The sequence below is a fragment of the Panthera tigris genome, chromosome A2 (assembly GCF_018350195.1).
Source record: "Panthera tigris isolate Pti1 chromosome A2, P.tigris_Pti1_mat1.1, whole genome shotgun sequence".
Lineage (NCBI taxonomy): Eukaryota > Metazoa > Chordata > Mammalia > Carnivora > Felidae > Panthera > Panthera tigris.
This window is the reverse complement of record NC_056661.1, coordinates 167,240,573-167,253,622: the sequence shown is the minus strand read 5'-3', so window position 1 is coordinate 167,253,622 and position 13,050 is coordinate 167,240,573. Positions and strand designations below refer to the sequence as shown.

General features: G+C 47.1%; 1 protein-coding gene across 10 annotated transcripts in view; it reads left to right on the top strand.

The window, feature by feature from the left end:
* The window catches only part of PTPRN2 (protein tyrosine phosphatase receptor type N2), an 809,627-nt gene that overhangs the window by 40,345 nt on the left and 756,232 nt on the right, over window positions 1-13,050 (top strand). Inside the window, exon 1 of one of the 10 annotated variants that reach the window (XM_042976574.1) lies at window positions 1,038-1,055. The exons of 7 other annotated variants lie outside the window; for them this stretch is intronic. Coding sequence is in view for 1 of the 3 variants with exons in the window: in XM_042976553.1 (XP_042832487.1) it covers window positions 3,152-3,221 (70 nt within the window). In the remaining 2 variants the exon portion in view is untranslated. Of the gene's footprint in view, window positions 1-1,037; window positions 1,056-3,016; window positions 3,222-9,965; window positions 9,984-13,050 lie in introns of those variants that run through there. 2 more of the 10 variants (XM_042976553.1, XM_042976571.1) reach the window with 2 other exon arrangements.

Genomic DNA, 13,050 nt, shown 5'->3' with positions numbered 1-13,050 from the left:
GGGGTGGGAGGCTCTTCCCCGGGGAGATGGCAGGTGACACTGAAGCGGACGCTGCAGCATCAAGGACCAGCAAGGCAGCAGAGAGAGAAGGCTGGCAGCGGGCCAGTTCCGACAGGGCGCAGCTGCAGCCCCGGCCCCTGGGCGTTGTCAGACGGGGAGGGAGGCAGAGTGCCCATGGTGCAGCAGTCACACTTGGGCCTTGGTCCCAACCACACCAAACTGGAGTCCAGATTTTTGCCACACTGATGGCTCAGCAGTGAGATGTCCCCGGTGCCCAGAGCAGATGAAGCAGACGGACATGGGTGGGCTCTGCATAGAGATGGCTCTGCCTTGAACCTGGAACTGAAGGAAACGTTCTCATGGTGAACCATCACAGTCTGTGCTCCCCTTCCTCCATCGCAGGAGGGCGCACCCCGAGATGCCTTCTTCACTGCGCCTTGGACGTGGTTCCTCAGTCAGAGATGAGCTCTGCAGGACTCAGTGTGGGGCCTGCTGTTGAGGCTGTGGGGAGCCAGGGTCAGGTGCTCGGCTCGGTGTGCTGTTTCAACATGCTCACGCTCTTTTCTCCATGGAGATGAAGTGCTTACTTTTGCAGGAGCTTAAACCCTGAGCTAAGTAAGTGCACACCGCCAACACTGCTAGTACCTGCGGCCACAGGCACTTAAAATGTAAGATAAATAGTAAATCCACACCTTAGTGCATCTGAATATAAATTTCAGAAGTTTCTCTGGCTCATTTGAATTCATAGTCATATTTTTAGATGAAATTTGGAGAAATAGTTTGTGGGAAAACGTGCCAGTTGTTCGTTACCAGTGTATCTCTTTGCAGTTTCTAACTGTGGAAAATTGTAGCTAACACCCAGAGCATTATTTTCCCTAAAATATTTTTGAATGTGTGATTTAGTTCCCTCCAAGATTATCTCCCAGGTGTGTTTGGAAGGACCGACCCGCAGGGTTGAGGCTGCTTCCCCTCCAGCAGGTCACCAGGCTCAGGTTTGGGAGTAAGACCTGAGGGTCCAGGCTGCCTGGCCTGCTGTCTCCAGCCATGTGAGTTGGGTGAGTTGCCTCATATCTCTTTACTCATCTGTAAAATGGGAATAAAATGCCAAGTTCATGTAATTTTGTTTCAGTTATAAGATGAGGATGTAAAGCATTGAGCACCCTGTCTGGCATGCAGCCCATATCCACAAATGTCAGCTGGCCCTGCCCCTGCCTTTTCACTCTGTGTCCTTGCCTTTGGACCATGCACTGGACACAGGCATGTTGAGAAGGGGTGCAGAACAGCAGTAGGCTAGGCACAATCTGTTGCTAAGGGAGGGCACCTGCTTTTGTCATCAGTGCTCAGGGAATGGGGAGGTCCATCTCTTGTGAAATTCCAGGGAGCATTGCAAAGCATCAGACCCCATATACAGAATCGATCTCATCTATTAATTGAAACAGATACGGTGAATTATGCTGGATGCCTGGAGGACACCAGAATCGTGAAATATAGGACATTGTGCTTCTTCTCTGGAAACTTACGATTACACCCTCATTAGTGATGGGAACACATGAAACAATTAGGCGCAGATTTGAGATTGTCCATTAGTGGATTTCCACGGGATGACTTCAGCGCAGCAATGGCACCAGTTGCTAGGAGGGAATCTACTGAAAATAAATGTTTATAATTGTGCTCATCAATTATTTGGTAAACAAAAGAAGAGTCTTGAAAACAATTTCAAAATGAGATGCAGTTCACAGTCCTGGCTGTGTGCTTTGTGAAGCATGAAAAGAAAGCGACTTACACAAGACTCCCTAAAAACTTGGTCCCGACTCTCATTCTGCCTGTGGTCCAGTGGCCAGCCACTGTCCAAATTGGTTTCCTCATCGCCCCAGGAAGACTGGAATTCCCATGGTCTTTTACTCATTTCAGCCCTTGGGAAGCCAGAGTTTTGCTTCCAAAGCCGAAAGAAATAGATCTGGAGCAAAACCAGTATTTTCTCTTGTTAGCTCTAACATGACGACTTTTCAGCATTTTGAAAAAGCAGTTCTGCTAGAAATTGAAACAACAAATGTATGAGGTCAAGGTGAGACTGGCAAATACTATAAGGAACACTTATAAATAAAAGTGAAGAGCAGTCATTTATCAGAGGGCTAAATAAGAAATAAGCTGATAGTTCTGGCAAGGGAAAATGGTAATATAGAGTAATATAGCCCAGTATTTAGATTTCTATGCAAGAAATAGTGTTTGGCCGAAGAGCCCAGAGCCGGCTGCTTGATTTGTTGGTAGGATGTGGCCTGGTGTTCTCCCGGTGTTGGGGGCGCGCTCTGCCTTTCCTTGCCCTGCCCATGGCCACAGCTGTTCTGTGCACCCTGTGGCCACTCCCTTGCCGTCTGGCCCCTCATCTGCTGGTCTGCTGGCAGTGGGAGACCAGGAGGCACTGAGAAGGAGGAAGGAAGTCTGAGGTTTCTTCCTCTGGGCTCCCTCCCAGCTGTGACCTCCCCACTGGCCCTGTCCGTGGGCTGCAGTTCAGTGCCCCCCTGTGGTGTCTTGGTGCATGTTCGCGAGCTCCTTCCTCTGGGGCCTTAGATATGAACAGCCTATTTGCTGCCAACCTGGAGGTCCCCCGTAGTCTTCATGGTTCCTCCATGTCCCCTTGTAAGTAGTCCCTCTATTAAACGCCTTCCAAATGATCTTAATTTCACTGAGCCATCTGTCTTAGTCCGTTTGGGCTCCATAGCAAAATACCACAGACTGGGCAGCTTAAACAGCAGATGTTAATTTTTCACAACTCTGGGCACTATAAGTCCAAGATCAAGGTGGCCTCAGATTTGGTGACTGGTGAGTCTCCTCCTGGCTTGCAGACAGCTGCCGTCTTGCTCCTTGTGCTCACTCAGTGGAGAGGGAGAGAGAGGGCCTGGTCTCTTTCTCTTACAAGGGCAGTGATGCCATCATAGGGCTCCACCCCTCATGCCCAGTCCCCTCCCAAAGGCTCCACCTCCTGAGACCATCACAGGAAGGGTGGTTATGGTGTCAACAAAGCGGTTTTGGGAAGACACAGTCATGCCCTTCGCAGCACCTGTCTGTCTCCACCTGTGATCCTGACTGCCAGGATGTTTGCCCATCTCTTTTTGGGTTCTGACGGGGTTGACAGTGGAGCTGGAAGTCCATTATGAGTCAACTGCCCAGTTGGTCTCCTATGCACCTGGTGCAGAATACAGACATGGCCCAAGTGGGCTCACGTATGTAGTTTTTTTTCTTATTATTTGCTTGTTTTCTTGAAAACGACACCGACATTATGAACCCAATCAAAGCCTCAAATCCAAAATCTTCTCTTCATGCAGCAAGCTTCTATTTACCCACCCCTGAACCCTGAGCTGCAGTGAAGATTTTCACTTAAAAGGCATTTCAGGCATTTTGATTTAAGTTTTTGTGCTGTCAGGATTATTATTATTATTTTAAAAAATGTTTTTAATGTTTTTATTTATTTTTGAGACAGAGAGAGACAGAGCATGAGCAGGGGAGGGGCAGAGAGAGGGGGAGACACAGAATCTGAAGCAGGCTGCAGGCTCTGAGCTGTCAGCACAGAGCCTGATGCAGGGCTCGAACTCACGGAGTGTGAGATCATGACCTGCGCTGAAGTCGGACGCTTAATGGACTGAGCCACCCAGGCGCCCCAGGATTATTATTTTAATTGACATGATCATTATTTTAATTGACAGTATCAATGAAATTTTGGGCCTCACATCAACAACAACCACAATAAAACTTGATTGGGGGCTGGGCTGGGTATGTGGTTGTTTTAGAATGTTCTAACCCTTTGGGTGTGAGCTAAAACCTAATTTTCCTTGTTCATCTTACCTATTACAGAACTGGCCTTTTAGATTATTCATGTTTGAAGTATTTTTTCCGATATAAAAATAACACCGGCTCATGGTAGAAATTTATACATTCTGTAAAGAATGAAGAAGCGAAAACCAATACCACCAAGTATGGCCACTGTATTAAGGTTTGCTGTATTTGTTTCGAGTCTTTTTAAATTTTTTAATTTTATTATTACTTTTAAATGTCTCTTTATTTATTTTTGAGAGAGAGGGGGAGCATGAGCAGGGAAGAGGCAGAGAGAGAGGGAGACAGAGAATCCGAAACCGGGGATGTGGGGCTCCAACTCAATGAACCGTGAGATCATGACCTGAGCTGAAACCAAGAGTCGGATGCTTAACTGACTGAGCCACCCAGGTGCCTCCAGTCTTTTAAAAACATGGTTAAAAAAAAAAAAAAATAACATGGTCGAGGACATACTCTACATACAATTTGTATCCTTTTTTCACTTTATATTATGTAAGCAGTTTACTAAGTAATTGAAAAACTTTTCATAACCTCATTTTTAATAGTTGCTTAATGATTGTCTTCATATGTTTTAAATAAATAATCATGTGAATGCGTGAGAAGGAGCCATCTATATGAGGGTCTGATTCCTCAGGAAGTCTTCCTCACCCCTCTGGCTTTATCTCTCTTTGCTGTGCCTTTGACAGGCAGTTGGGCCAGAGAGGGCAAGACTTAAGGGTAGTTGAGTACTGGGTGAAAGGTAAGAAACATGTAAAAAGTCAGGTGCTGTCTCCAGGCCCTGGTTCTCCCAATAACCCCGTGAGGTCCTGTCGTCAAATCCCTGTTTTACAGAAAGTGAAACTGAGGCTCCGGATCAAGGAAATAACCTGCCCAGGTGCCCAACTGGAAGGGGATAGAGTGGGGATGTAAGTTAGGCTTGTTGGCTGCCCATAGTTTCCCATTGTACTATTTTGCCAAGAGTATCAGAGACTGAAGCTACTTTTTTCTTTGACAGTATTGTGGAAGGAACGTGATAAACTTTTGCTAGAGGTAACTTGGAGCTTAAATACTTCCTTAGGTTCTATGAGTAAGAGCCACAGGGAAGAAACCCATGGAAACCTAACCTTTCCAGGTTATGAAATCGTTAGGGTGATCACACGGGAATTCCGGGGGCCTGGTTAGTCTCTCAGGTCTCTGAGGTGGTTGTGTGGGGTGCTCAGCGTTGAGAGGGAGTTGTGTTTCCTGTTGACAAGTCCCACTTGCTACTGGTGCTCATTCCTTAAGCCTCAAAGCGAAACCTTCTGTGGCTCTTCCACTGTCTGACGTCTGTCATGCTCTTTCTCCCCAACTGCAGAGTAGCAGAGACAGGTGTATTGTCCCTCTTGGTCTTTGTTGATAAGGCGTTTGGAATAAAGCATATTCGCAATGTCTTGCCTTCAGAGTACTGATGGCACAATTGAGATCAAACATTATGTTGGGAAAGTGACCAGTGAGGATAAGCAGTGGCTCAGCTTTGGCCTGGATGGTGAGAGCCAACTTGGCAGAGAAGTGTGTCCTGGGAAGGGCTTGTAGTGGCTGGCCTGAGCGGCACCTCTCCTGCAGATGACATGGGAAGAACTCTCAGTAGTGTGAGGGAGGCAAGATGGGCAAAGCCACCTTTCAGAAGTCCAGTGGTGAGTTCTGGAACGTTCATCACAGCACAGAACTGTTCCTGACTGGCGCCCAGGCACTGGACACCTGGGGGATGGGTAGGGACACCTCCTTCAGGCATCTCTGGGCGAGGTGTCCCTCCAGCAAGTGCTGTCAACTGGCTAGGAGTGGGAGTGGTCACTTCTACAATTGGGGCTGCATAAAGCTGACAGGTAGGCAGTGGGAGTTTATCATTCATACTGTTGCTTGGGTTTTTTATATGTGCACTCAGCGTTCATATCTTGAGAGGAAGTTCCTGAGGCTTTCTGTGGAGAGCCCATCAGGGTGCCTCACAGAGCTTGGTAAATGCTCTGTGGTGGCGAAGACGATAAGCACCATAGCTGGGAACGTCCTGCTCGATTGGCCAGTTGATTGGTCTGTTCCTCGTTGCACGAGTCCCTGTGAACCCTTGGGCTCCAGGAGCTCCTGTGGTCTCTACACAGCAGCTCAGTGTTCAGACAGAACCGGTAGTAATGCAGGGGGCCCAGGACAGGGCACTTCGGGGAGCTCCTCTTCTCCTGAGGAGCTTTCCCAAACATGGGGGTCAAGTTTGTGGATGGACATGTCCCTTTTCCCCTCTAACTTTGTAGTTTTTATTTAAAAAAAATTTTTTTTAACGTTTATTTTTGAGACAGAGAGAGACAGAGCATGAACGGGGGAGGGGCAGAGGGAGAGGGAGACACAGAATCGGAAGCAGGCTCCAGGCTCTGAGCCATCAGCCCAGAGCCCGACGCGGGGCTCGAACTCACGGACCGCGAGATCGTGACCTGAGGCGAAGTCGGACGCTCAACCGACTGAGCCACCCAGGCACCCCATAGTTTTTAATGCAGTGTAAACGGATTCTAAGAACAAGCATGTTTATATGATCTGTGAAATGGAATGACTGGACTGCTTGGGTGTTTTGCCTTCTCTGTTCACGTAAGGGAACAACCTGTAAGTGTACCCTGAACACTTTGGCTTCTCAAACCCGGGTAGATATTTAGGCAGCAGGTTCGTTAGGATGAGTTCAAGCTTAGTAGTCCTTTATTATGGTTGGGGGTGGCAGTGTGCTAGAATTGAGGCTGGGGTTTTATGATTGCTTTCATGGGATACAAATTTCTTCAGTTATTTTCCCAAAGATGGTATTTTAATGGCTCATCAGTTTTATGTTTTCCTGAATTCTCTGAAGGTTGTGCACCTCTTGGCCAGGACAGTTTATTTTTATCCGCTGCTTTCCGGGAGGTTGTTTATGAAATGTACGTTTCCATTCACCCACAGCGGACTGTTTGCTTTGTCAGAGTGTTACCCGACGTCTTCCTTCGTTCTTCTGTGAGTGTGAGGTGCCGGGCCTGGGCTCACGCGGTTGAATGTGGCTCACAGACTCGAATTGAGGGGGTGAGGCTATTTTCTGCCCCCATTACTGGTCCACAGGGTGTGGGTTGCTGCCAGTGGGTGTAGTGAGACTGTTCAGAGTCCTGTGTGACTTGATTGGACTGACATCAGGAGGAGCGCTCCGCAGACTGTTCCTGGGATGGCTGCACAACAGAGCTCAAGTAATGGAGCATGGCTCAAAAGCTGTTATCCAAAGTACCCCTGTGGGAAAGGAGCACATAATTTGCACATGCTTCTGGAGAGCCACTGGAACTGCTGTGACTTGGGACATTAAATACAGTGTGAAGACCTGAGCTTCATTGGCCAGAGTACCCCTTAGGGTTTCTTGTTTGAGACACGGTCTAATTTTTGGTGTTTGTTTTTGTTTGTTGTTGGCCTTTTGGCAAGAGCTAGAGTTAGTGTGTTTCCCGTTGATGTGCTTACCATGCAGTGTGAGTGCCACTGCAGTCAGAAGTGCTTTCTCAGGGGGCGCCTGGGTGGCTCAGTTGGTTGAGCATCCGACTTCCACTCAGGTCACGATCTCATGGTTCATGAGCTCAAGCCCCATGTTGGGCTTGCTGCTATCAGTGCTGGGCCCGCTTTGGATCCTCTAGCCCCCTCTCTCTGCCCCCGCCCTCTCTTTCTCTCAAAAATAGATAAAACATTAGAAGAAAAAGAAGTGCTTACTCAGTTTACCACCATTCTTTGAGCAAAAAAAAGAGACAAATGAGTTCCATTTGTGACTATAAAGTTTCTTATTGGTTTTTCCTTTATTTTTTAAACTAAAAAAATTGGAATATAGAACAGTTCCAAATTCTTTGACTTCTGGATTATTTTGGCATTGGTCAAGGAAATAGTCAGTTATGCTTAAATTACAAAGACTTGATTGTAAATACAATAAAACCTTGGTTTGTGAACATAAATCATTCTGGAAACACGCTTATAATCTAAAGCACTTGTATATCAGCGGGAATTTCCCCGTAAGACATAATGGAAGCTCAGATGATTCGTTCCATAACTCAAAATATTCATATAAAAGTGATTGCAATGCTGTAATATAATACAAAATAATAAAGAAAATACAAAATATAAAGAAAAATAAACAAATTAACTTGCATTTACCTTTGAAAGCCTTCATGGCTGGTGTGAGGGAGACAAGAGAGAGGAGGGCTATTGTGTAGGACACCTTTCGGTATCACTAATGGAATTACTGCTATCTTTTGGCTCAATGGAATCTTTTTCTGCACGGGGACCATTGTATATGCTCACACGGATGTTGACTACAGTAAAGTATTCATAAATTCTTGTCAGAGACTGTATTTAATGGAACTGGCAATAAGGCAGCAGAGGAAAGGGTCTATATCTGCAGGCGGCCTGACCTAGAATGAAGCAGAGGACTGTCCATAGGTGCTTGGAAGTGACAAAAAATACACTAATACTAGTTTTTGGCACCTTCCAACATTCTGAAAAATCACTGATTTCTGCCAAACACCATGGCCTGAGCATCTGAGCATGGGAGACAATCACCCACAATCCTGCAGCGAGAGAGACAGCGAGAGAGACAGAGAGAGAGAGACAGAGAGAAGAACCATTGGCTCAGTTGTGATCATGTGACATTCGGTGTCATGTACTACTCATATTGCAAGAAATTGCTTGTTTATGAAGTTAAAATTTATTAGAAATATTTGCTTGTCTTGCGGAACATTTGCAGAACAAGTTACTCATGAGCCAAGGTTTTACTGTTCTTATACATATATGTAAAGTTGTTGTTCCTTTGTGCTTTTCCTGTCCCTCCAGCTCATGCTGTCACATGTACATACACAGACGTGCACGTTTTGAGGTGACTTGACCACTTGGTCACCCCACTGCCACTACCATCATATCTGAGCTGTTATGAATGAATGCTGCCATCATGAACTGTAAAGGGAACTACATGACTCTGGATTTTTTTCCTTTTCTCCTGAAAAGGGAGGGGAAATAGAGGTTTTACTGGTAAAGTATATCTCAGGAATATGTGTATTCCTTTTCCTGTGCTACCAGCTTTTTGTGGTGGATGATTCCAACCGCTATGCTCTCTTTTTTCATTCTGTGTGATGATCTCTTTCCTTGTTGACAGGCTGATCCTGCTTCCTTCTGGGGCTGGCCCAGGTGTACCAGAAAGCAGCCACCCACTGACTCCTGTTATGGGAAGTCAGGGGTATCTGTCTGTCATGAGCTTCAGGGAAGGCCCCATTCAGATGTTCCTAGAGGTTGTGATCTCTTTAGGAACTCAAGGACATTCGTTTCCACAAAGTGGAAAGCCTGGTGTGAGTAGGTGGTTTGAGAAGGGCCTAGGTCCATGGACAGTCATGTCATGAGAGGAAGTTGCTGGGGTGTCTGGGTGGCTCAGTTGGTTGAGCATCTAACTCTTGGTTTCAGCTCAGGTCATGATCCCAGGGTTGTGGGAACAAGCCCTGCATCAAGCTCTGTGCTGGCAGTGTGGAGCCTTCTTAAAATTTTCTCTCTCTCTATCTCTCTCTGCTCCTCTCCTCTGCTTTTTTTTTCTCTCTCTCTGTCCTTAAAATTAAAAAAAAAAAAAAAAAAAGAAATAAAAGAGGGAAGTTTCTGGCCAGGCCACGAGTATCCTTGGCTTTCAAGCCACAGAGATGTGGGGCCTTAAGGTTAGCACCCTGGGCATGGGGATGGCATCTTAGGGCAATTATCTTCATGCCATCTCCAGGAGGCCTTCTGTGAGCCATGGTCTCTGGCTGTTACAGACAGTGGGGCTAGCTGGAAGCTGGAGCTCAGGGGCTGGCAGGGAGTGACCGCAGAGGTGCTTGCCTGAGGTTAGGGAGGAGAGGAAGGCCCATCTGCCACCTGAGTGGGGTGCTCTGGACTAAGCAATACTCATCCTGAGTGAAAGGATCTTTAAAATCCCCATAATCATTTAATTATACTAAATAGTAATTAAACGTTGCATCTATTAACATTCACATCCCCAAGAAGTTACAGCTAAGGCTTCTCTCAGGGGGGAAGGAGAACAGAAAGTGCTGCTTCCCGGCCACGGACAGCCCTGTGTGGGCACAGTGGAGGAGGAGGAGGCGACACCTGTTCCCATTTCCACAGAGATCTGCAGACAACTGTGGAGCAGGAGGAAGGTGAGTTTGGCCTCGAGGGAGTTCAGTCTATGTGTCTGGGGTTCTTTCTCTCTTTCCTTTCTTAAACCCAGAAAGGGTCAACAGGGCCAAACAGATTGGAATTCTGGCCTGGTGCTGGGCGCCTTGAACACACATCCTGCAGGACCGAGTCTCTTATCCCTGGTGCTGCCTTCTGCTGCTGCCACTGTGTGCTGCCTGACAGTTTTGTTCCACATAGGTGGCCATGTATTCTCCTTGGCAGATGCCCAGCTTCCAAAATAGCTAAACCTTAACCTCTGGACCACTTCCCAGAAGCAGCTTTCATTCTGCAGAAGCACATGCTTTGCCCTGAAGGTTTGCTGGGCAGGGAACTTGGAGCCTGGAGCTGGAAAGGCTGTGGTCTGCTCGCTTCCTTGGCTGGGACTGGGCCTACGATTTCTTAGTGTGCTGGTCAGTCTGACATTTTACTTTAAAGTCCTTGGTGATGATGAGCCAGAGTCCAGCCATGGCTGTCCTTCAGGGGACTGCAAAGGACAGGCATCAGGTCTCCCTTTTGAAAGGCAGTTGGATCCTTGCAGTAGTTCTACATGTGTCTGTTTCAGACTTTCTCAAGTGAGAAAGCTGACCTGATTGGGGAGCACCTCTTGAGCATGCCCAGTAGCACCTCGCCTTCTCCCAGCATTTCCCCTCTCTGCTCACCCCCTGCCTCTGTCTTCCCAGGTGGGGGGCCAGCCCTCAGTCCCCTGTGGTCCATTTCTCTCCTTCCTTGTGGTAGAACTTGACAGAAATCTCTCCACCATTGATCTCATTTATCTCCCACTATATGGGTTCCCCAAGGCTGCTGCAATAAAGCACCACAGACAGAATAGTCTAAACAAGAGCAATGTCTTTCCATGGTCTGGAAACTGTGGGTCTGGGACCAAGGTAGTGGCCAGCCTGCCTTCTTCTGAGGCTCTGTGGCTGATCTTTCCAGGCTCTCACCTGCCTTCTGGTGGTTGCACCCATCCTTGGTGATCCTTGGCTTATGGAAGCATCACACCAGTCTATGCCTTCCTTTGCCCATGTGTGCCTTTTCTGTGTGTGTGTGCAGATTTCCCTTGTGTAGGAACGCAGTCTTGTTGGAGTGAGGCCCACCCTAATGATCTCATTCATCTCAGCAAATTACATCTGTAGTGACCCAGTTTCCAAATATGGTCATGTTCTGAGGTTCTGGGGATCAGGGCTTCAATCTGTGAATTTAGTCTGTAACACCCCAACTTTCTTCTTACTCCTCAGTGATGTGGTTTGATTTTTCACCTCTCTGATGGAGATTTACATTTAAAGGCTGTGGCACCTTCTCTCTGGCCACTTGGTCAGTCTCCCCTGCCTCATATGCCTGGCCTTGTGCTACCATCCACGTGCTCCCACCTCCTGCTTCTGTGTGGCAGGGACACCACACTCGGCTACTTGTGGGGTTGTTCTGGCCTCTCCTAGTTCCTTCTTTCCTGTGATGTCTCTTCCTGGTTCCCTAGATGCACGCCTTGCCTCCCTCATTCTTGTCTTGCTCTTCTGAGGGCTCATCTTTCAGCTTTCCGGATGCTGGCAGCCACCTTGATGCTGGAAAGTTCCAAATCTGAGTGTTGTCTTGTCCTCTCATCTAAATCCTTGGCTTCCTGATCATCTTAAACACAACACATTCAAGGGGTGTCTGTCATTAATCCTTACCCAGTGGCACCTCTGTCCTCTCCGTCTCCATGTCCATTGCTTATGGAATCCGATCATGTAGAAGTGAAGGATTAGGCTGGCTAGAAGGAAGATCTTGTGTGATGAGCAATGTTACAGAGGAGGAAAGTGCACATGCTCATGAGAAACCAGGAAAGACACTAAATTCTGTGAACAAAGCTAACCCATTGGGTGCTCTGTTGGGCCCGAGCACCTGGCTAATTCGCCCAGGGCCTGCTCCTTTACAGACACCACTCTCTCTGCTCAGTTCCTGTCCACAATTGCATTACCTCTAGGTTGGCCCATGTCATCAATGCACTGTTGGTTCATTTAGATCCGCAGTGGTACACGCACACCCTCCCAGAGAGTAAGTGATTCTGATGTGGCCTGTCTTTTCTAAGCCATTACCCACCCATCAAGGTATTCTTGACAGTTGTTTGCAAATTGATTTTGGGATTATTATCACTTTTGTATTTTGCTGGGTAGGTACGCATAGGTCTCACTGCTAAATTCAGAAGTGGGGAGGAAAAACGATTTAGTAGAAAGTGGTCAACTGGCTGGAAGCAGGGGGCCTGGTTGTGTGTCTCGTTCAACCCCTGACTGTGGGGTCGTGGGCAGTCACCAAACCATGGAATTGGTCCAGATGCTCTCTCAGGACCCTTTGGACAATAGCAGTTGTACTTTATGTATCATTTGTATAGTGGTTATGGCATAAGGCTTGTTTTTGTCAACACCAGAATGTATTTAGTTAATTCACAAGAATCCATGCTTTCCAGGGTCGGCCTTGCCTGCCTTCTGCACCAGTATCTTAGCACGGTGCTTGGAACAGAGTAGATGCTCTGTAGATACTGGCTTTATGAACAAATGAGTCAAATTTTTATATTCCCTCTTTGAAGGAAACAGAGGGCAGATGTTTTTAATCCATTTCTCCTTGACAGCTGTGTGGTTAAGTCTAGCAGGGTCACTTGTGGCCTCAGTGTCATTTCAGAGAGATAAGCCTCTGGTTACCACCTCACAGAGGAGCAGCCCTAATGAGGGTGGCCAAGAACTCCATCTGCATGACTCACGCGTGTCTGAAATCTGCACCTGAACTTGAAGTCTAGATCATGCTTAGTGGCCAGTGGGTTCCTAACTATCAATAGCAGGAAAGAAATCACATATGGAGGGTGGGGTCTTTGGAAGGTACTGAGCGGGCAGGGAGTTCACGCTCTGGCTCCAGAGAATCTTTCACTTGATGATAATACTTTGCATAAAGACTAACATGCTGGACTTTCAATAATAGCCAAATTATGGAAAGAGCCTAAATGTCCATCAACTGATGAATAGATAAAGAAATTGTGGTTTATATATACAATGGAATACTACTTGGCAATGAGAAAGAATGAAA